A 24,205-nucleotide genomic window follows, 5' to 3' on the forward strand; every position below is an offset into this window, starting at 1 on the left:
GTTTGGAGCACAATTCCTTCCGTTCGCTGTTAGCAACAGCCATTGGACTAAGCCCTGGTAGACCTATCTTGAAAACTAAAGAGCTGCAAGCTAATTGCTGGTGATCATGACGCAAACCGTTTCCAAGGTAACCCAAGTTTTGGAGTACCCGCTCCAGCATTTCCTCATCTGTTTGCACTCACACCAGCAGGCTGACAATGCAGTCGCTGCATCCTGTTTCACTCTGCAGTCAGCCAAACACATAGAGCACCTCGCTCGGCTGACTCCCTCGCTGCTGCTGTTAACCCTTTCATTCAACAAGTCCTGATGTCTGCTGCCAAGTAGAAAATTAACACCAAATCACTGACAGAGAACATTGAATAATAAAAAAAGATAACATTCAATTTAACTATCAAATAAATAATAGTTGCTAGAATACCTGATAGCTGTGTATGTTTTATCTACCTAAGATATAATGAGGAGTTTTGTCTTAATTTGAGCTGAAATACAACAAGATAATAACAACATATTAGACTAATAAAAATATTTTTGTATTAAAACATGACTGATAATTTTGGGGTATTTTCTGAATATTTTTCAAGTATTATTAATCTAATAGTGAAAAAATAAAACAAAGACAGCAACGATAGCTGGGCTGCACCCTATGTATCTGTAAATTGAAGTAACAATGCTAACTACATTTTGGATTTAACTGCCAAGCTCACACACAGAGATCTGAATAATCTGGTTAAGAGTCACACTGAACAGATATACAGTATGTGTCAAGAACTGTGAATATTGGATAGATCTGTTCACTCATAGCCGCTGGAAGAGATGTGCTACCTTTATTACCTATCCATTACCTATCTAGTTCAAATATGATTAATGCAACAATAATATAAATGTTACATTTCAAAAGGGTAAAATCTGTTCCTTTTACTATGTATTGCTTTATATGTTTTGCATAAGTCAGTAATGTATATTTCAAAATTGACTATAGGAAGCTTTGAGGACTTGTGTCTGGCAGGCCTATGTATGTCTACTGCCCTTATTGGAGAGGCCCTGCCTGCTGTGTGTGTGTGTGTGTGTGTGTGTGTGTGTGTGTGTGTGTGTGTGTGTGTGTGTGTGTGTGTGTGTGTGTGTGTGTGTGTGTGTGTGTGTGTGTGTGTGGCAGCAGCAGCGTCCTGACCATGTGTGATGTGCAAAGGCCTGAGTGGTGTCGTAGCCTTAATTTAAGGTCTAATTTGATTACCGCTCATGCGTTAACTTGTGTAAGGCAGGAGGAGTGACTCACTTCCTTAGTCCAAAATTTTACATCAGTAAAAAAAACAAAAAAAAACATTTACTTATCCAAAAAAAGATCATGCTACTGCTACATTGAGAAAACCATGTTACATTGTTATCAAGCAAATGTTAGGCTACAATATTTGTCTTTGTGGATCTGTTCACAATATGTCTTAATAGTACTGACAGTGAAAGGTTAAAAGGTGTATTTGGTATTATAGAAAATCTAATTCAACACCATAAGCAAAATACTGTCGCTAACTCCAGCAGACTGTTGTAGCTTTGACTCTGTCAGTGCTTTCTAGGACTTGTTTTTCAGTCATTCAGGAGCCCCTTATCTCTGGGCCCACTACAGCTGAGCACAAGAGGAGCTAATGTACTGAGACTACGCAGAAATAAATGAGTTGAGGAGATAGACTAAATAAATTGGATGGACCACAGACAACATGTAGGTCTATATATTTTTTCCTCAGTAAAGAATCACAGAATTGCTAGAAATTATCAAAAGAATGACTGAAGATATGGTGTAGCCTTATTTTAATATTTAATCAAACTACTATGTTCCACATTCCAGAAACATGCACGCAAATTACATATTCTCTTACTATATAGAAAAACATTAACTGTCTCAAAATATACAGTACTTAAGATATTACACCCATCATCTGTCTAATCAAAGCACTAATTTGTTAAATTCACTCAAGCAATTTTACAATCAGTTTAGGCTAAATATTATGACCATCAATTACCAACACTTTATCTCTATTCAATTAATGTTCATCTTCATAAAAATATTTACAAAAAACAACAAAACAGAATTCAATGTGAGAAAAAAATAAGAAATCGCCTTGGTTTCTCAAGAATATTACATGTAAAAAATAAATGATAAATTATACATTTTATTTGACAAATTTAAACAGTCCTACATACAGCGTTTAATAGTATCTGCATTTTCCTCCGTGCATTCTCTCCCCTTCTCATCACAGCTAGAGGCAGTCACTAAATTCTACAGGGCGATTAGTAAAACTTGGCTTCTTTTTTTTTGCAGTCACACTCGTACGTCACTGGGTAGTGACGTCAATGTTATATCATTCCACATGGCTTTACAGCAAGAGAACGTGACAGCTGAGAGGCGCTCTGCTTTTCCACCGCCTTGCTCCACCTCCCTCCCTCCCTCCCACTCTCTCCCTTCCCCTCTCTCTATCGCTCTCTCTCTATGCAGCCTGCTGCACTGTCCTCATGTGTATAGTTAAGAGTTAGTTAAGAGCATTATTTACGCCTGCCTGGCTCCCAAAACACCCAGGAGCACTAACACCACACAAACAGGGGTCCATCTATGGTTCACCCTCGCCTGACCAGATTTAAACCACCCTTTCCTCTCTCCAAATGGCAAAGGAACATCGCAATATCCTGTTCTTACAAAATATTTTTGAATGTTACATTGAAACGCCAACCTTCATACGACATAGTCAAACTTAATCACACAATGTTCCACTCATACTATGCTCTTTTAAATAATGGTGGTTAATTAGATTATTATACAAACCGTAATTTTGACATCTGGCCCTGAATTGCAGAGAGGACCTGGTCAACACATGACTTGTACTCAAAGTAGGATGTGGAAAACAGAAGGATGTTGACAGCATAATTACGGGTCTGTCCATCAGAGCTATAAATGACTCTGTAATGACTCAAAGCGGAACATCATAAGTTGACAGTTTTTGTGATTGAAGTTATATATTGCAGGAGATTGTAGAGATCATATTTGGAATATCTTACTATAAGACATAACAAATCCATAGAGCAGGGATGGGGATCATCAACTAGATTCAGCCTCGAGCAAATGGTCAGGGGGGCGGAACATAATTACAAATCATTTGTAGACTGCAAATTGACCGCAAGAAGCCCAAACAGATATACAGTAATATTTGACTAAAACATAATAATTTCAAACCTTGCTTGTGTAACAGTATAACTTTAGACCGTCCCCTCGCCCCGACACGGGCGCGAACCAGGGACCCTCTGCACACATCAACAACAGTCACCCACGAAGCGTCGTTACCCATCGCTCCACAAAAGCCGCGGCCCTTGCAGAGCAAGGGGAACCACTACTTCTAGGTTTCAGAGCAAGTGACGTAACTGATTGAAACACTATTAGCGCATACCCGCTAACTAGCTAGCCATTTCACATCCGTTACACTTGCAGATATACAGTACTCAAAAGTTTGGACACACCTACTCATTCAAGAGTTTCTTTATTTTTTATATTTTCTACATTGTAGAATAATAGTGAAGACATCAAAACTATGAAATAACACATTTGAAATCGTGTAGTAACCAAAAAAGTGTTAAACTAAATATATTTTGTATTTGAGTCTTCAAAGTAGCCACTCTTTGCCTTGAAGACAGCTTTGCATTCTCTCAACCAGCATCATGAGGTAGTCACCTGGAATGCTTTTCAAACAATCTTGAAGGAGTTCCCACATGTGCTGAGCACTTGTTGGCTGCTTTTCCTTCACTCTGCGGTCCAACTCATCCCAAACCATCTCAATTGGGTTGAGGTCAGGTGATTGTGGAGGCCAGGTCATCTGATGCAGCACATCACTCTCCTTCTTGGTCAAATAGCCCTTACACAGCCTGGAGGTGTGTTTTGGGTCATTGTCCTGTTGAAAAACAAATGATAGCCCGACTAAGCACAAACCAGGTGGGATGGGGTATCGCTGCAGAATGCTGTGGTAGCCATGCTGGTTAAGTGTGCCTTGAATTCTAAATAAATCACAGACAGTGTCACCAACAAAACACCCCCACACCTCCTCCTCCATGCATCACGGTGGGAACCACACATGCGGAGATAATCTGTTCACCTACTTTGCGTCTCACAAAGACACGGCAGTTGGAACCAAAAATCGCAAATTTGGACTCATCAGACCAAAGGACAGATTTCCATTGCTCGTGTTTCTTGGCCCAAGCAAGTCTTCTTATTGGTGTCCTTTAGTAGTGGTTTCTTTGCAGCAATCCGACCATGAAGGCCTGATTCTTGCAGTCTCCTCTGAAAAGTTGATGTTAAGACGTGTCTGTTACTTGAACTCTGTGAGGTGCAATCTGAGGTGCAGTTAATTGCCGATTTATGAGACTAGTATCTCTAATGAATTTATCCTCTGCAGCAGAGGTAACTCTGGGTCTTCCTTTCCTGTGGCGGTCCTCATAAGAGCCAGTTTCATCATAGCGCTTGATTGTTTTTGCGACTGCACTTGAAAAAACGTTCAAAGTTCTTGAAATTATCCGGATTGACTGACCTTCATGTCTTAAAGTAATGATGGACTGTCGTTTCTCTTTGCTTATTTGAGCTGTTCTTGCCATAATATTGACTTGGTCTTTTACCAAATAGGGCTATCTTCTGTATACCAACCCTATCTTGTCACAACACAACTGATTGGCTCAAACGGATTAAGAACGAAAGAAATTCCACAAATTAACTTTTAACAAGGCACACCTGTTAATTGAAATGCATTCCAGGTGACTACCTCATGAAGCTTGTTGAGAGAATGCCAAGAGTGTGTAAAGCTGTCATTAGGGCTCTCGAGTGGCGCAGTGGTCTAAGGCACTACATCTCAGTGCTAGAGGTGTCACTACAGACCCTAGTTCGATTTCAGGCTGAATCACAACCGGCCGTGATTGGGAGTCCCCATAGGGTGGCACACAATTGGCCCAGCATCGCCCGGGTTTGGCCGGAGTAGGCTGTCATTGTAAATAAGAATTTGTTCTTAACGGACTTGCCTTGTTAAATAAAGATTAAATACATTGTTTTATATAAAAGGCAAAGGGTGGCTACTTTGAAGAATCTCAAATATAACATATTTTTTATATTTGTTTAACACTTTTCCGGTTACTACATGATTCCATATGTGTTATTTCATAGTTTTGATGTCTTCACTATTATCTCTATTGTGTGGGAATACTTTTCCAAATAAACATTTGCTGGTGTTTTTACAGTCTTTTATGTCCAACCATTAAAAAAGATGAGGTACCTTGCCATAGAGCATGATTTAGGTGAGATGTTATTATTTTTATTAAATTGTGCCTGTCATTTCTTTAAATGCAGTTACTTCTATTCTTAAAATGTAGCTGGCGGACATTGTGGGACAGGGGCAGAGAGAAAGCAGACTCAAATGGCCTGACAGGGAGAGGGCTGTCAAGAGTAAGATAGCATGCAGAATAAAGAGTAGTGCTTTATAAGAGGGTCTTATGAGACAGACACTGTAGGCGGGTCACATCCAGGCAAGGGGCCTGGGCTTCCTCAGTCAGAGGCCAGCGTTAACACTCCACCCCTCATTCCTCCATCTTTTACTACGGACCAGATGAGGATGAAGAAAAAGAGTGCAACAGCATTGCAATACATCTGAGGGTTACACACTTATACCAACGACTGACATTTTAATAATGAGACAATTTATCAATTATTAAGGTCAAGATTCTTTTTAAAAGTGTATTTCTAGAATTTAATCTTTGACAAACTGACAGCTAGCGGAGAGTGGAAAGGAGGATGATCGGTTCAGATATCAATATGAGTACTACATTCTTCAATACCAACTAAGACTTTTTAATATCAGGTCGGCCCAGACTGTCTATATTAGCACATCCCTACTATAGCTAGACTGTTTGGGGGTTGTTTTCAGGATTTTAATTGGTGTGGAAAAGACTTCCTGTGGATTTCTGATATAAATTATTTTGGAAAAGGAACACATTGAGGACATTTGTGGGAAATCCTGTGACTTGGTGACTTTGCCTATCCATAACCATTCTTGGGGGCGAATTTATTCACTTTGTTCCGCTGAGGCTTCATTTTTAATAATACGAACACCTTCGCTGAAACAAAAACACAAATCCCTCCCATCCTGCTCCATGAATTATGAATCAGTAGTCTCGCCATCACTTCATTAATACATTATGTTCACAGTGAGATCTCTAAAATGGCACCAGCAGCATTCGTGTTGCGTAGGGCTTTCCCTCCCAGACCGCCTGACACATTGAAGGATCTCACCAACAACAGACAGATGTGTTCACGCCACACTGAGGTCGTCAGCATACAGCTGCACTAAAGGACATACCGACCGGTAGGTTACATGAACACAGGGCCACGGCTTATTGTTTTGAAAACTTGGGACCAGTTTTCTAGCAAACACAAAAGGCTATTTTTACACTTTCAGAGCCATGTAAATCAGACTATGGAAAGCAGCATAGGAATTAGAGGTCGACCGATTAATCGGCATGGCCGAACAATTAGGGCCGATTTCAAGTTAACAAATCGGTAATCTTCAATTTTGGACGCCGATTATGGCCGATTACATTGCAATCCACGAGGAGACTGCGTGGCAGGCTGACCACCTGTTACACGAGTGCAGCAAGGAGCCAAGGTAAGTTTAATGCTAGCTAGCAGCTTATCTTATAAAAAACAATCAATCTTAACATAATCACTAGGTAACTACACATGGTTGAGGATTTTACTAGTTTAACTAGCTTGTCCTGCATTGCCTGTTAATTTATCATCGGATCACAGCCTACTTCGCCAAACGGGTGATGATTTAACAAGCGCATTCGTGAAAAAAGCACAATCGTTGCACCAATGAACCTAATCATCAACATCAATGCCTTTCTTAAAATCAATACATAGGTATATATTTTTAAACCTGCATATTTAGTTAAAAGAAATTCATGTTAGCAGGCGATATTAACTAGGGAAATTGTGTCGCCTCTCTTGCGTTCAGTGCAAGCAGAGTCAGGGTATAGGCAGCAGTTTGGGCTGCCTGGCTCGTTGCGAACTCGTTTGCCAGAATTGTACATAATTATGAATAACATTGAAGGTTGTGCAATGTAACAGCAATATTTAGACTTAGGGTTGCCACCTGTTCGATAAAATACTTTACGGTTTCGTATTTCACTGAAGGAATAAATGTTTTGTTTTCAAAATGATCGTTTCCGGATTTGACCATATTAATGACCTAAGGCTCGTATTTCTGTGTGTTTATTATGTTATAATTAAGTCTATGATTTGATATTTGATAGAGCAGTCTGACTGAGCTGTGGTAGGCAGCAGCAGGCTCGTAAGCATTCATTCAACCAGCACTTTCCTGCGTTTGCCAGCAGCTCTTCGCAAAGCTTCAAGCACAGCGCTGTTTATGACTTCAAGCCTATAAACTCCAGAGATTAGGCTGGCAATACTATAGTTGCCTATAAGAACATCCAATAGTTAAAGGTATATAAAATACAAATGGTATAGAGAGAAATAGTCCTATAATAACTACAACCTAAAACTTCACTAGGGTAGGGGGCAGCATTCGGAATTTTGGATGAAATGCATGCCCAAATTAAACTGCCTGCTTCTCGGGCCCAGAAGATATGATATGCATATAACTGATAGATTTGGATAGAAAACACTCTAAAGTTTCCAAAACTGTTAAAATTGTGAGTATAACATAACTGATTTGGCAGGCGAAAACCTAAGAAAAATCCATTCAGGAAGTAGTTTTTTGGGGGGTTTCGTAGTTTTCTATTCAATGCCATTACAGTATCCATTGACTTAGAACTCAAATTGCAGATTCTATGCCTTCCACTAGATGTCAACAGTCTTTAGAAATTGTTTCAGGCTTGTATTCTGAAAAATTAAGAAGTAAGAGCAGTCTGAATGAGTGGACCCTAAAGTCTCACAGAGCTTTTTCATGCGCACGACCGAGAGAGTGCGTTTCTCGTTTACCTTTTAAATTGACGATGTTATTGTCCTGTTGAAATATTATCGATTATTTAGGCTAAAAACAACCTGAGGTTTGAATATAAACATCGTTTGACATGTTTCTTTGAACTTTACGGATACAACTTGGATTTTTTTGTCTTCCTGTTTTGACTGCGTTTGAGCCTGTGGATTACTGAAGAAAACGCGAACAAAACTGAGGTTTTTGGATATAAAGAGACTTTATCGAACAAAAGGAACATTTATTGAGTAAATGAATGTCTGCTGAGTGCAACCATATGAAGATCATCAAAGTTAAGGGATTAATTTTATCTCTATTTCTGACATGTGTAACTGTTCTACTTGGCTGGCTACTGTTTGTAATGATTTGTCTAGTGGGCTATGTTCTCAAATAATCGTAAGGTATGCTTTCGCCGTAAAGCATTTTTTAAATCTGACACGTGGTTGGATTCACAAGAAGTTAATCTTTAAACCTATGTAAAATATGTTTTGTTTTCTGAATTTTTATAATGAGTATTTCTGTATTTGAATTTGGCACCCAGCAGTTTCACTGGCTGTCGAAGAGGTGGGACACTACGTCTCACGTGCCCAAGAGAGGTTAACTGGGAATATTGAAGACTCGTGTTAAAAGGAACCACCAGATTTCATATGTTCTGAGCAAGGAACTTAAACGTTAGCTTTTTTACATGGCATATATTGCACTTTTACTTTCTTCTCCAACACTGTGTTTTTGCATTATTTAAAACAAATTGAACATGTTTCATTATTTATTTGAGACTAAATTGATTTTATTTATGTATTATATTAAGTTAAAATAAAAGTGTTCCTTCAGTATTATTGTAATTGGCATTATTACAAATATATATATATATTAAAAAATATATATAATTTAAAAAATACATATATATTTAATTAAAAATAATAATAATAATATAATTAATCAGTATCGGATTTTTTTGGTCCTCCAATAGTCGGTATTGCCGTTGAAAAATCATAATCGGTCGAACTCTGATAGGAAACCTGCTCCATTCATTGACAGGTTTTTGTAACTTGTTCTAAACCTTGTTGTGTTAATGTCGGTCAGAAAAAATTCAACAACTGCTGAACTGAAAAGTTCCTGTTTGAGATGGAGAAAGACCAGATGTTCTACCTACAATAGTAAAGTATGTGATGAGAATATATATTTTTTTGTTTGTTTCCAAAGCTAAAGTACATGAGAATATATAGATTTTTTGGTTTCCAAAGCTATAATATTCCCAATCAATGGTTCAAATCAGAGCTAAAGAGAGTACAAATAAAGAGCTTTAAACATCTAAGAATCAATTTGGAGAGGCAATAGGACTGAATGAGCAGTAGGGCGGTGACTGAGGGCGTTGTTGGAGCCCATGCAGCCATGTCCTTTTCAGAGAGCAAAAGCAGTCATGCGCTGAGAAGCCAAACACCTGCGATAACAGGCCCTCAGCAAGCGTTAACGCCCGCCCACCACACCGACCTGCTTGCCTCCAGCTGCACAATGCCAAACCCAGACAAACTTCCTCATGAGCTCAAGATAAACCGATAAAACCATAACTGCCCATAGACTCACACCAGGAGAGACAGAACATACAGCTCAGTTACTTTGTGTGTATGTGTGTATGTATAGGACACAAGTTCTTTAAGTCACTCATTAACCTTGGATCACTTTCTCTTTAAATACGTTATATTTGTCCTCATATCTAGCCTACCAATATGCCACAAAGTGTAGTGATGTGACACAGGATGTCAGTACACTACACAGGATGTCCAACCTGCCCCTTTGCAGGAATGACACACGTCAAACAATAGACAAAAAAATGCTGTCTATTTTGTCATGATAGTCCAAACACCACCCAAAAAAAGAGAAACGGTCTGCTAACAAATCATGTATTTCTTTTCCCCAAAAGACATGCAATGACTTTGGTTTATGCCTAGACGAAGTGACTGTTTTTCATTTGTGTGAACTTTTTAGGACGTGTGGGGCCAACATGTCTGTTTCCATGAAAACATTGCTACAAATGTAGGACTGTTTTATTCTGTGAGAAATGTAACCTATACAGGTAAAAGCACTGTATGGTCTTTCTACCGTTCTCATGTGTGCAGTATTTTACCATTATTCTATCACTGAAAAAAAGAACATGATAACAACAGTGTAATACTGCAGGAATAATACTAGCCTATATAATACTGCTATCCATCTTACTACAGAAATCAAGCATTTAATACAATTACAAGTTCAAAACCTGACTCACTGTGTGAACTCAATTGTTTAATTGTTCTATTGACTGCTCCTATAGTATAATATGGAATACTGGCACATTATACTATAGGAGCATGGGACCATGCATTGAAAATGTGTTTGTCAATCTCCTGTTTTCTTTGACCAAAATTGCATTTCAGGTAGAGAAGGTTCCATCACTGGGGCCAGGAATGTACACCTGTTTTACTGTAGGCCCTTGTTCACAGTTTCAGGTTAGGTTTTGCTTTCTTTTGAGTTTGTGCAACGCAAACTAATAATTCAATGTCAAACAGATGATGCACAAGATGTCAAACAGATATCAAGCAGCACTAGACGCACCTTCTGGTCCATGCCACTGTAGTTGGGTTTAAAGACGTAGAAGGCTGCGCTGATGACGAGCACAGATCCATTAGAAAGTGGGAAGGAAGGCTGTGACTCACAGGCAGGGGCCAGGGAGAGGTCCTGTTAGCTGGGATTATCAGGTGGAGAAGCCATGAGTCCAGAAATGACGTGAGACCGCGCATCAATGAGATATTCCCACAAAACTGCAACGACCAATTATCACTATAGTTGGCTAGTCCATCAGTTTAAGAACCACAACGGGGTCTGTTGGCTACCAACTGGCTAAAACACCTCAAAAGTGCAAGCGTAATGTATGATGACTAAGTTTCCAAAGAGAATCAGGAAGTGCAGGAGAGGCTGAGGTGTTGCAGTGTGCTAGCTAGGTCAAATAGATCACAGGACAGAGTGTGGCGTCTTTATCTCAACCAAGTAAGACGCTCATTGGCTTAATGTCGCTCTCCATACACAACACATGCACAGCCATTTGCTAGTCAGCAAAGAATACAGATTCAATGTACCTTCCTCAGTAACATCCCCTGAAAGTATGACAATTGTACTATCTATATGAGGGAGGGTACTATTACAAGATAATGAGCTACATTATCTGTCCGAAATACAACGCAAGCAAAGATGCCCAAAGTTACTTTTTAAATAGTTTGGAATAGGCCCACTGCTGATGGTAATGACGTGTGCAAAGCACTTTTACACTGTTTACCTGAACTCTTCATAAATGATCACTACCTTCCCACAGACATTGTAAAAAGAAGGCTACTGCGACTGCATGTATTATGGTCTAGGCCTATTTGCACTCTGCGAGGATTGTTTTGCAGACAGATGATGTCACCCTTAAAGTCAAACTGCAATAAATTTCAAAGAATGTCAAGTAATCTTGAAAACACAATAAATATGATAACACACTGATGATTATGTAATGATTTGATCTGATTTGAAATGTAAGACGTTTGTCCAACTGTGTATCCAACACTTAAGAGCCAAACTAGCCTACATCTGGACTTCTTTTGCCTGACTGTTTTGGCTGTACTATTCATTGTTTTTTAGCATGAACTATCAAGCTGAAATCCAAACTTCAGTATCTTTAAGAAAAACATAACTGATGTGCCAATGTAAACCAAACTTTAAAAATGTACGGTATCAGAGTCCAAAATAAGAAATACTGTATCACTGCTTATGGCCCATCACTGATCATCCATCACTGATCATCCATCACTGATCATCCATCACTGATCATCCATCACTGATCATCCATCACTGATCATCCATCACTGGGACACTAAGTCTTACGCTCAGAATGTCTAACCTAATACCAGAGGTTTCAGAATACATGACACAAAGTGAGATGATAGACATGCAAATGAGATGTAAAACTTTCTCTTCTCTGCATTATGGTCCTACTTAGTCATGCCTTTGTTGACCTATACAATTCATAATGAAGTAGACCTATATCATAGCTATTTGAACTGTATTAGTAGGTGTACAAAGGAGTGTCAAGCACAGTATGTAGGCCTACATACAAAAATAGCATGGTGTAACTTTGTGTTCCACATTTAAAAAACAGCATAGTGAAATGTAGCAGCAGGGCTCTACAGTGCGACCATTTTACTTGCAAATGCGCCTAAATATTTTGCTGCGCAACCTTGAATTTTAATTTGGGAGCACCTGTGCACCCCCCAACCCAAAATAAATAATAAAATCACCCAGATGATAATTGTTGCAATGATTACTTCACTATACCACAGCCCCCCAAGTGCCGTGGAGAATACACTGAGCTCAGATTCATGACCGTCATGCTTGCACAATTACTACAAAGAATCTGGCTTGTTACCTCAAATATTTTTCATTGTGCTCCTAAATTTCTTTGTGTGCTCCTACATTTTTCAACTTAGATGCACACATGCTCCTTGTAATAAAAGTCAGCGTAGAGTCCTGAGCAGAATGTGATAGTGTTCCATAACAAGGCCTACATACAGTTGAAGTCGGAAGTTTACATACACTTAGGTTGGAGTCATTAAAACTCGTTTTTCAACCACTCCACAAATGTCTTTTTAACAAACTATAGTTTTGGCAAGTCGGTTAGGACAACTACTTTGTACATGACACAAGTAATTTTTCCAACAATTGTTTACAGACAGATTATTTCACTTATAATTCACTGTATCACAATTCCAGTGGGTGAGAAGTATACATACACTAAGTTGACTATGCCTTTAAACAGCTTGGAAAATTCCAGAAAATGATGTCATGGCTTTAGAAGCTTCTGATAGGCTAATTGACATCATTTGAGTCAATTGGAGGTGTAACTGTGGCTGTATTTCAAGGCCTACCTTCAAACTCAGTGCCTCTTTGCTTGATATCATAGGAAAATCAAAAGAAATCAGCCAAGACGTCAGAAAGAAAATTGTAGACCTCCACAAGTCTGGTTCATCCTTGGGAGCAATTTCCAAACGCCTGAAGGTACCACGTTCATCTGTACAAACAATAGTATGCAAGTATAAACACCATGGGACTACGCAGTCGTCATACCGCTCAGGAAGGAGACACGTTCGGTCTCCTCGAGATGAATGTTCTTTGGTGCGAAAAGTGCAAATCAATGCCAGAACAGCAAAGGACCTTGTGAAGATGCTGGAGGAAACAGGTACAAAAGTATCTATATTCACAGTAAAACGAGTCCTATATCAACATAACCTGAAAGGCCGCTCTGCAAGGAAGAAGCCACTGCTCCAAAACTGCCATAAAAAAGCCAGACTACGGTTTGCAACTGTACATGGGGACAAAGATCATACTTTTTGGAGAAATGTCCTCTGGTCTGATGAAACAAAAACAGAACTGTTTGGCCATAATGACCATCCTTATGTTTGGAGGAAAAAGGGGGAGGCTTGCAAGCCGAATAACACCATCCCAACCGTGAAGCACGGGGGTGGCAGCATCATGTTGTGGGGGTGCTTTGCTGCAGGAGGGACTGGTGCACTTCACGAAACAGATGACTTCATAAGAAAGGAAAGTTATGTGGATATATTGCAGCAACATCTCAAGACATCAGTCAGGAAGTTAAAGCTTGGTTGCAAATGGGTCTTCCAAATGGACAATGACCCCAAGCATACTTCCAAAGTTGTGGCAAAATGGCTTAAGGTCAACAAAGTCAAGGTATTGGAGTGGCCATCACAAAGCCCTGACCTCAATCCCATAAAACATGTTATGGGCAGAACTGAAAAAGCATGTGCGAGCAAGGAGGCCTACAAACCTGACTCAGTTACACCAGCTCTGTCAGGAGGAATGGGCCAAAATTCACCCAACTTTTTGTGGGAAGCTTGTGGAAGGCTACCTGAAACGTTTGACCCAAGTTAAACAATTTAAAGGCAATGCTACCAAATAGTAATTGAGTGTATGTAAACGTCTGACCCACTGGGAATGTGATGAAAGAAATAAAAGCTGAACTAAAATCATTCTCTCTACTTTTATTCTGGCATTTCACATTCTTAAAATAAAGTGGTGATCCTAACTGACCTAAGACAGGGCATTTTTACTAGGATTAAATGTCAGGAATTGTGAAAAACTGAGTTTAAATGTATTTAGCTACGGTGTATGTAAACTTCCGACTTCAACTGTAGTTATCATGTGAGAGTTCCAGCAAGAGACAGGCCTATTAAAACAGAGTTGTCTTTCAAAGACTTTAAATGACTTTGATTTCAGCTGCAAATGGTCTCATATCAAAAGGTGTTGGTGTTGATACGCGCCTGGCAGCTAACACTGAACTTTTGTTATGTGGAAACTAGAAACAATTAACAAACAAGGCCTAAATGCATCACTGTCTGGCAACAAATGGATGTAATGCAGAACAGGACACACAGCATACCATCATGTCAATATCAACAGAGCTTCAGGACAAAAGCAAGGATCGCGTCTAAACTTTGTATGCAAACCCAAATGTGGTTGACCACTGATCGTATATGGTGGTGTTGTTCATTTGGAAATATTAATTTGTGGAAAAACCTTATTATATAAAATTGTGTATTTTTCCACATTGTGTCTTGCAACATTGACAATCTCTTTTAAGGTCAAAATCTTTTTTCATTTTTTTTTTTCAAGTGACATGAGTTAGTCCTTTCCACATTCCACACAGCATTTGTCATAAGCATCATGTGCTGACCCCCCAAAAATATAAATTATTTTACTATATATTTTCTGATGAATCAATGACCAACAAATCATGTAATGTCATGATATGAGGCGCCATTTAATGTGTGACCAAATAAATCCAGTAATCTATGCATGTGTGGATGACAAGTATGATCTATGGTTAGTATTACGTTTGAGTTCGTCCTTTCAGTTCCAAACTAACTGTGTCCGCTAAGACCATATTTGAGCTAGGCTTAATTACTATTAGTCTACACTACATCATGACAAAGTGTCACATACAGGACTTGACTGTGGACACTGAACCTGACGTGCACATCATCACACTCTTAACGTCCTTGCCTGCGATATTAAAATATGGTCCTTCAGCTAGGACAGTAGCACGTTTTGGGTAATGTCCTCTCTTAAGTCAATACAATTGGACAACAGGCACTGACATCTTTATTTCACTGATCAATACTGGTCTACACCAATGCCCCTCACTGCCTGACAACATTAACGCTAGACCAGACCTGTATGGTAGTATCCAGACTTGAGTCTGCAATCTATTCCTGACAACATCTACTGCAGGACAATGAGTCAAATGAACAAACAACAAATTCAGTGTTGTGTTGTATGAGTGAAGTGTGCTATTACAACACCGTAATAAAACATCCTTTATGCAGCTTATGCGTCTTATCTTCTCATAATAATCTTCATCTTTAAGGTAGTCCAGTTTACAACAAAAGGCTATTGCTGAAACAATATTTGGCAGGTCACTTTTATAAAACGTCACAGGTTCATAGACAGAATCAGAGGCAAAACTAAATTCGGATAAATCTAACTGATAATGAACAATATGATAGGCTAATCTAATATGGTCAGAGGGCAGGGCACATACTAAAATGTCAGCTGAACATATTGCCCTCGTTGGATTTGAAAACTCTTACTGTTAATGTGTGACATTACGCCTAAATATTTCACAAATAAACTAGAATCAGCTACCATCACTGATAATAAAATAAAGCCAGACTGCAATCCATAAAGTTTCTACACACAAATAGCCTGTTATTATACATCTTTAAATGAATTACATTCCTTTAGGGTTTTAAAATATGGAACATCATTTGATGTTAAAGCCTGATGTCTATTTACTGTCAGAGTGGATGGCCCTGTCCTTCCAAAAACAGCTTCTTTCTGATACACGATTGGTTCTTGAGCTTAGATATTGAAAATGTAAGCAAGCTAGCAATATTTCACATCCCTGAATGTTACGATTGGGCCTGCGTAAGAAAGTAATAAGCTATTTCATCAAGTTGTCTTTCTTCATAAAATCAAGGGGTATTTTTTTTAAATAAATTGTAGCCTATAACATTTTACAGACACAACCTTTAAAAAGGACTTGCCTTGCTCAGCTGGGTCACAGTGATATTGTTTGTTTACAATCAACTGTAAGTGTGAACAGGATGTTTGACTATTGGGGGTCTTAGATGAATATCTTCCATCTTGAACTATTGGGGAATGGTCACAATACATTGCCTGGAATACAGTGAGTGTTGAAGCCAAATAAATACACTTGATGTTACTCACACTTTCCATTGCAGTGGCCTCACACCAGGGTATCCAATCTACAGTGAAATAATAACCTTATAAAGCACTTCAGATATTAGTGAATACTTACTTACTTTATTGTCCCCATGGGGAAATTTTGTTGCAGTGTCATGTACACATTTAAAGTGGCGTTAAATACAAAACAAGATTGACAATACAACTTTCAATAACAGTCACGCACCAATAAATAAAATAAAATGTAGCACTAACCACTTATTTTCTATGCCTATATGAAAATTATGCCTGTGAGTGAATTACTAAATAATGATCATTGCATTGATTACTCTACCATAAGTGATCACGCTTTAACTTGGACTTAACTTGTTTGACAGGTTTTCCTGTCATCAACACAACACTCAACAAACAAGAATAGAATGTCTGAATAAAAGTCACTTAGGTAAATTGACTTTCTGGTGCTTGTGCTGCATGTTATAGTCATATGGGTTTAATTATTGCAGGACAATCAGACTAGTTTATTTCAAGAGACGATTATTTGGTGTGAGTAGAGGTGAATGACCTGGATGGTGAATAGTTCAGCAGTGTAGGGGTGATTGTCTGTCTGGACTACTGTAGGCCTATGCATTCTGGATATGGAGTTGAATTGCCTCCTTGCTGGAGACCACAGGCTCAAGGTTGTGTACTCTTGCGCACGTGTGCTCACTCTGAGCAGTCAGTGATACTTTTTGCACAAATGAATGTAGGCAATGATGAACTTTATGCCAGCCCATGACCTACCTGTTCTCTGGATATGCACGGCAATGAAGGTCTGCGAGGCATTTTACAGCTGCCATAATAGCTGGTCGACGTTTCCCCCAAAGAAACACAACTGGACCTTCTCCTGGGTCTGATCACAGGGACTTTCTCCTCGCTGCTGGAGATCCTATTCGGCGTTTCCCTCGGCGGGTAATAATGGTCAAAACAGAGGGACAAGAGCGAGCCTGAGACACCCGCAAAACACGCAAACACGGGTCTCAGGAGTGCAGGCAGACAGCTTAGACTGGTGAAAGACACCAACCACACAACACTGGCAAACACCAGGATCAGAACACTGTGTTTGAGTTTCAAAGTGGGGATCAGTGTTAGGAGACCCACACATCCCAACACGAATAACAACCTGCCAAACATTTGCATCTGGTGTTGGTCCTCTCCCCACTGCAAAAACCGCAAAACTAAAAAATCCCCTAAGTAACATGATGCTGGCAGTGACACAAGCCAACATGTATTACTTTCCCTCTTTTTCCTCCTTAAATAAAAGGTCAAAAAGAAGAATGCACAGCCTATGCTAAAGAGAGGGCTGATGGACTGAGAGAAGCCCGACAGAAAAGTCCGCAAATCCCAAAAGCTGAAGTCACTTTGCAAGCTCCTGGAAATAAGCAACGAAACTGCAAAAATTGCGAATGCACCCAGGTATAGGCCAGAAATTCGAAATATTTTTGATTTCAGAATGTCCTCATTGCAAAACCTACAGACGTTAAACAAAAATCCCCTTTGATGGTCTTGTTTTAAAGGGGTGACGCAGCTCTTCACATAGCCGTTCCTGAAGCTCTCTGTGCTGTTTTCATTGGCAACCCCATCGTGGTGCCTGATTTTACTGTGCAAAACCTCTCCTTCTTCGCGAACAGCCATGTTTTCAACTGTAGCTCCTTGGATTCCTTCAAAAGTTTCCTTCTCCCAATATTCTCGACGTATTAACACTCAACTACATGACGGCAAACGCACTCCATGGTCACTCAAACGTGCTCAAGCATTTTGACTAAAAGAAAGAGAAGGTGAAATGTTGTTGTTTTTAGATAAAAGGGACTCCGTGTCGCCGCCTAGATGTGACAATCTGCTACAAAAACTACAGATCGACACAGGCACGCGCTCTGCAGCACTGGAACAAACCGTGCACTCTCATGGTCGGTCAGAAGACGGAAGAAGAGTGCTGCTATATAAAATCTGTCGGAGTTAATCAGCTCGAGATAACTTTTTGTAATTTTAGTGCACGCATTTTTTAAATCACAATTAATTGCATTGTCTGAACGCGTTCAAAATACACTGAAAACCTAAAAAAAAAAAAAAAGATCATATGTACAGCTAAAAACAACCACACAACGTCAACATGTTGACAGTGAGGTTAAAGAAAGTGTGCGTTTATCAATTTACCTGAGTTTGCTTGCGTTACTTTGGACAAAATCCAGATATGCAACTTGATCTGTTTCTTTAGGATTTTAGGATTGATAAAGTACATTTTGGCCAAAAATAAGGCCCATTATTTGAAGGTTTAGCCATTATTATTAGTGGTAGTAGAAGTAGTAGTAATAATAGTAGTAGTTATTTTCTAGTGTAATTACATAGCCAGGCTACTGTACCCCTATCTAGGCCCAATTACTCTGGCAGGCCTGTGATATTGAAAGATTTCCAAATATGTTCAACTAACGAAATCTCCCACTTCATTTTTGAAAACATGATTAATCTTAGAATAGCTATTTTTGTATGTGTTCTAATGAGACTTTGTAAATTAAAGCAATGTTCCTCCAAGGAATCGCATATTTTGAGCACTACATATATCAGAGAAGATGGAACTCTATTTGGATATATCATAGAAAGCAAGTGATATTTATGTAAGAATAAGGAACGCACCTTCAAAATCCAAATGTTCAAGGGGAAATAGTTGATTTCGACGAGATTGTAGATTATGTTTAACATTAGGTGTATTGAGTAATTGCACGCTTTTACTTTGTGTATTATGGGGGTTTCTGATTTCTTCAGCAGTGTCTGGTGAATAATTTCACATCACATCTGGCAGAGAAAAATACAGAACGCGGATCCCCCTCTCTGTGATCTACTTGTTTCCCTTTGCGCAGACATCGATAGGAAAAATAATCAAGCACTCATAAGTTATCTGAGGCTCTTGTTGGTTGAAAGCTCTATCATCATGGTAAGCTTGGAATAAAACATATAATATGTACGATATATTAAAAGTGAATGCAAACTTAATAAGTAAATGCACCAGAAATCTATGTTATCTGTAGTTGGATGGAAAGGCTACCTATCTAGCTATCCAGCAATGAGTAAGCATTTAGTTAAGCTTCTGTACCGGTAAAAAAAAAAAAAGGTAACGAAATAGAATAGCTAGCTAGGACAACAACAAATGCTATGGCTGCATCCCTAACCTGTGACTATCCCATATTTGGGGTAGAATATGATAGTAGTAGCTAACGTCTTGCTTAATGTTATTGGACATAGCTAACATTTTAATCAATGGTAGTAGCTAGCTAGCTAATGTTATCTATTCAGCTAACGTTAGCTAGCTAGCTACCTAGATTACTTGTTCACAACTTGAAGTCAAACTTCACTGTGTGAATACCAAGCTATGTTGCTAGCTAGTTAAATCAGCGCTGTTTTTTAGCTGAGTCATTGCCTTGTTAAAGACACTTAAGAAGTAACTGTTACCATTAAAAAGAGTGGGCTTTGGGCAGCCAACATAAATATAAACAGTGGAGCAATAATGGATTCCATGATAACATTTTCACATGCAAATGGCACTTGATTTCTAATATGGAATCAATGATGAAATACTGTACTATGACGACAGCAACATGTAGGTTTCTAGATTGTGGACACATTTTTGTATTTTTCTTAGTTCCGCAACCAGTATGACAATGATGTCACAGTTTGGAGTCCACAGGTAAGTCTGCAAATACAGGTAACATAACAGTTAGAAATTTCAGCTGCAATATTTGTGACTCATAACAGGTCACTGTTTTGTGTTTCAGGGGCGTATTCATCAGATTGAATATGCTATGGAAGCAGTGAAACAAGGATCTGCCACAGTGGGTCTGAAATCTCGCAGTCATGCTGTACTTGTGGCTCTGAAGGTACAATTTACATTGATTTTACATTTGCATTCAAGAACATGATTATATGAAAAGTAGTGTAAATGTTGTCTATTTATAATCCTAATTTTGTGTTCTTGTCCAGAGAGCTCAATCCGAGTTGGCTGCCCATCAGAAGAAAATTTTACACGTTGACAGCCATATTGGCATCTCCATTGCTGGCCTCACTGCTGATGCAAGGCTACTCTGGTAAGAGAGGATCTGTTGTGCATGGTATTTCATATTCTTGAAGAGAATTAGACAGTGTTCTTCTGACTGAGGTTAACACTTCTCTCTTCCATCATACTCCTTCAGCAACTTTATGCGTCAGGAGTGCCTGGACTCCAGGTTTGTGTTTGATCGGCCTCTCCCTGTGTCCCGCTTGGTCACACTAATTGGAAGCAGTGTCCTTTTACCACAAATTTAGTTTTTATAATGCTTAACATGAATTGTCTGTGTTGGTTATTTTAAATGTTTTTACACCGTTGCAACTAAGACAATCCACCTTGACCTAGCACTCAGAAACCCAGATCCCTACACAGAGATATGGAAGAAGGCCTTATGGTGTGGGATTACTCATCGCAGGATATGATGTAAGATATGTTTTGGTTGGTTTGTCCCTCTATAAATATTAGTGGAATAGTATGTCATATCTAATATTGTTTGTCTCTTCTAGGATATGGGGCCACACATTTTCCAGACCTGCCCCTCTGCCAACTACTTTGATTGCAAGGCCATGTCCATAGGGGCCCGCTCCCAGTCTGCACGTACCTACCTGGAAAGACATATGGACACTTTTCTCGACTGTGAGTATTTTATGCCTTTTCTTCTCTGCTTCTGAGGTAAGCACGTTGTAAAGCTTTCATTCTGTCTTGTAGGTGAACTGAATGACCTAGTTCAACATGGCCTCCGGGGACTGAGAGAAACTCTACCTGCAGAACAAGATCTTACCACAAAGGTAAACTTTAAGCTTACTGCAAGCACTATGGAGACGCAAGATTTGGAGCGTAGCGCAATGTTGGAATGATGTTTTTTGTCACAAAAGGCACGGCTTCTTGTAATACCATCCGGCATTCAACATACTTTTCTACTACCTGAAAATTGAGATGCGCCGTATCATTCTTTCCGCAGCCGTGGGGGACAGTGTTGTCGCTTGGTTCTTCAATCCGATCTATAGGTTATTAATCAAGTAGCCTATTTTACATTAATAACCAAACAACAAGAATCCACCCAAAAAGGTATTTTGTTTAGAAGTTATAACTATCAGGCTAGTGTGAAATGTTAGAACCTGCTATAGCCAACTAGCTAGCCATGTTCTTTTTTCTCTGTAAGCAAACATTATGATGCTCTGTTTTTAGCTGATATGGGAATTAATACACAAGCAGCATATCAAACTGGGATAATGGTTTGAGTTACACTTAGTGATGTTACGTTTGATGCCTGAGCTCTGAGGCATGCGTCAAAATCGCTAAGAAGTGTACTTTGAAGCAGTGTGCCAATGCCTGTATCACTTTATCAGAAGAACGTTATTAATGACGTCTGAAGCTTCTTTTCGTCGAACAACCACCTGATTGGTTTGGTAGAAGACAAAAAGGCTATGCTGAGCACACGCTAATTTGGCTGCTCTAAATGATTTTGAACAGCAGGCGTACACTGTGTTAATTAAAGCCTTGAGTAATGAACCTATTTGACACAATTGTCTTGAAAACCTCAGCTTCAGGAAGCTTTGTTTCCCCATCAGTAGTTAAACCTGCAAGTATACAAATATTTGCCAGGGCATATGTTTAAATTATACATCTGATTGTTTCACATGGAGATAGATGTGGGAAGTTAAAAAGGTTAGCTAGCTTCCTATTTTTAAAGCCAGCTAGCCAGCTTGCAACTAATAAAAATAAATAACATTACAAAACTTTGCTATTGCCCCCTTGTGAGTTACTAAAACTCTACCTACATGTAAATGTTTCCTCAATTACCTCAACTAACTTGTGGCCCCGCATATTGACTCTGTACCGATACACCCTGCATATCAAATCAACGTTTATTTGTCACGTGCGCCGAGTACAACAGGTGTAGACCTTACAGTGAAATGCTTGCTTACAGGCTCTAACCAATAGTGCAAAAAAGGTATTAGGTGAACAATAGGTAAGTAAATAAATAAAACAACAGTAAAAGGACAGGCTATATACAGTAGTGAGGCTATAAAAGTAGCGAGGCTACATACAGACACCGGTTAGGCTGATTGAGGTAGTATGTACATGTAGATATGGTTAAAGTGACTATGCATATATGATGAACAGAGAGTAGCAGTAGCGTAAAAGAGGGGTTGGGGGGTGGCGGAACACAATGCAGATAGCCCGGTTAGCCAATGTGCGGGAGCACTGGTTGGTCGGCCCAATTGAGGTAGTATGTGCGTGAATGTATAGTTAAAGTGACTATGCATATATGCTATGCATATAGCCTCGCTACTGTTATTTTATTGCTGGTCTTAAATTGTTATTTTTCTATTCTTGTTTTTTACTTCAGTTTATTTTAGTAAATACTTTCTTAACACCTATTTTTCTTAACTGCATTGTGGGTTAATGGCTTGTAAGTAAGCATTTCACTAAGGTCTAAACCTGTTCTATTTGGTGCATGTGACAAATACATTTTGATTTGATTTGATTTGAATGGGAGTGGGATTGGGACCAGCAAGGATATCATGTTACCAAAACGTATCCCCTGCTCCAAAAATCCCACTCCACCCACGTGCACGTAGATGAACGGTGTGAAGCTTGTAGTAACCTTAAGACTTTTCCATCAGGCTACTGTCCAATGATCTACTCCTCACCCTGAAGTGGGCTCTCATTCGCTCCCCATGAGGGGATGGACTGGTATAACTACTATTATGTGAAAACACCTAGCCATTCTTACACTAATCCAATGTTTTTAAATTCATGAGGGGTTCAGAGAGAAGGGTAGGGGATCAGAACACAACTTAAATCACAGATTGACAACTTACTCTCTGCCCTTTTAGAATGTGTCCATCGGGATTGTTGGCAAGGACATGGAGTTCACCATCTACGATGATGGCGATGTGGCATCATTCCTTGAAGGCCTTGAGGAGAGGCCACAGAGAAGGGTAAAAAACAACTTGGCAAATTTTGAATAAAAATATTTTCTCTGAGGAAACTTGTCAAGAGGAACGGTTATTGCGTTAATAAGATTATTGACGGTACATTATTCAGTTATCTCCATACCTGACAATGCACATGCCTTGTCCTCTTGTTGTGCTGCAGGTTGCCCAGCCAGACAACGAGGCGGCAGCAGAGAAGCCAGAAGAGCCCATGGAGCTCTGAGATTGAAGTGTGTCCCAGACAGTGTGAAGATGACAAAGCTCTTATCCCTGATTCTTTCAGTCATTGGATAGCATCCTGTCCACAACCAATATTCCACCCACACTCACTTGTAACTGTATCAACATGGAGAACAATTACCATTATACTTGTGTATGTTCAAGTTGACTATCTATGATTTTTGTTAGCCATTCAATGTTTGTATTCATTTTTTGTCATTAAAGACAACTGTTTCTGAACTTGTCTGGTTCGTTAAAATAAATGTTAATGTGATGTTATATTATATTTTCTCATTACTGCATTGTCATTCTATGTTCTTATGTGGCCACTCGGTGGTGGATGTTTTCAAAGAGAATGTAGGAACCGAAGTGGGTTTATTTATACCTAAGCACCAACTGAACTTTGAACAAAAAAAAGAAAACATAGATGTTCAAACATCATGACTAACCCAGGATTACTATGGACTTTATTGAATCATAATCACTGGTAACACAACCTACTTACAAACATAACTGAAATGGTAGCCTTATATAATGTGGTTTGGTCAACCCTCTGGATTGGGCCATACCATGTGATGGGATATAAACAAAATCTACAATTCAATATTTCATAAATAGTAAATGTATAAGTTACTTGTAGCAAAAACATGTAAAGCATCAGTTCAGAGTAC

The 24,205-nt window shown here is 39.1% G+C and overlaps 2 protein-coding genes across 5 annotated transcripts in view; one reads left to right on the forward strand and one right to left on the reverse strand.

Moving 5' to 3' along the window:
• The window catches only part of LOC139563037 (cGMP-inhibited 3',5'-cyclic phosphodiesterase 3B-like), an 82,122-nt gene extending 63,933 nt beyond the window's left edge, over nt 1–18,189 (reverse strand). For 2 of the 3 annotated variants that reach the window (XM_071381292.1, XM_071381291.1), the window contains exon 1: nt 17,082–18,189. In XM_071381292.1, the coding sequence (XP_071237393.1) occupies nt 17,082–17,972 (891 nt within the window). In that variant the 5' untranslated portion in view covers nt 17,973–18,189. Of the gene's footprint in view, nt 1–16,325; nt 16,364–17,081 lie in introns of all 3 variants that reach the window. The other variant, XM_071381293.1, reaches the window with a different exon arrangement.
• A 952-nt stretch (nt 18,190–19,141) lies between these two features.
• Nucleotides 19,142–23,774, forward strand: LOC139563040 (proteasome subunit alpha type-1-like). 2 transcript variants are annotated; one of them, XR_011672478.1, is made up of 11 exons: nt 19,153–19,266; nt 19,972–20,016; nt 20,105–20,206; nt 20,310–20,413; nt 20,519–20,607; nt 20,726–20,796; nt 20,880–21,009; nt 21,082–21,161; nt 23,004–23,073; nt 23,217–23,321; nt 23,479–23,774. XR_011672478.1 is itself a non-coding variant. In XM_071381297.1 (10 exons), the coding sequence occupies exons 1-10, from the start codon at nt 19,264–19,266 to the stop codon at nt 23,536–23,538; spliced, it is 789 nt and encodes a 262-aa protein (XP_071237398.1). In that variant the 5' UTR covers nt 19,142–19,263; the 3' UTR covers nt 23,539–23,774. The 2 variants fall into 2 exon arrangements, 1 of the variants encoding a protein (XP_071237398.1); XM_071381297.1 differs by lacking the exon at nt 23,004–23,073 and having other exon boundaries at nt 19,142–19,266.
• The last annotated feature ends 431 nt before the right edge of the window (nt 23,775–24,205 follow it).

This window comes from Salvelinus alpinus, chromosome 33 (assembly GCF_045679555.1).
Source record: "Salvelinus alpinus chromosome 33, SLU_Salpinus.1, whole genome shotgun sequence".
NCBI lineage: Eukaryota > Metazoa > Chordata > Actinopteri > Salmoniformes > Salmonidae > Salvelinus > Salvelinus alpinus.

Coding starts and splice junctions, on each gene's coding strand:
- LOC139563040 (XM_071381297.1), top strand. Junction 20,797..20,879: donor TACTCATCGCAGGATATGAT/GTAAGATATGTT, acceptor TGTCTCTTCTAG/GATATGGGGCCACACATTTT. Junction 21,162..23,216: donor AACAAGATCTTACCACAAAG/GTAAACTTTAAG, acceptor CTGCCCTTTTAG/AATGTGTCCATCGGGATTGT.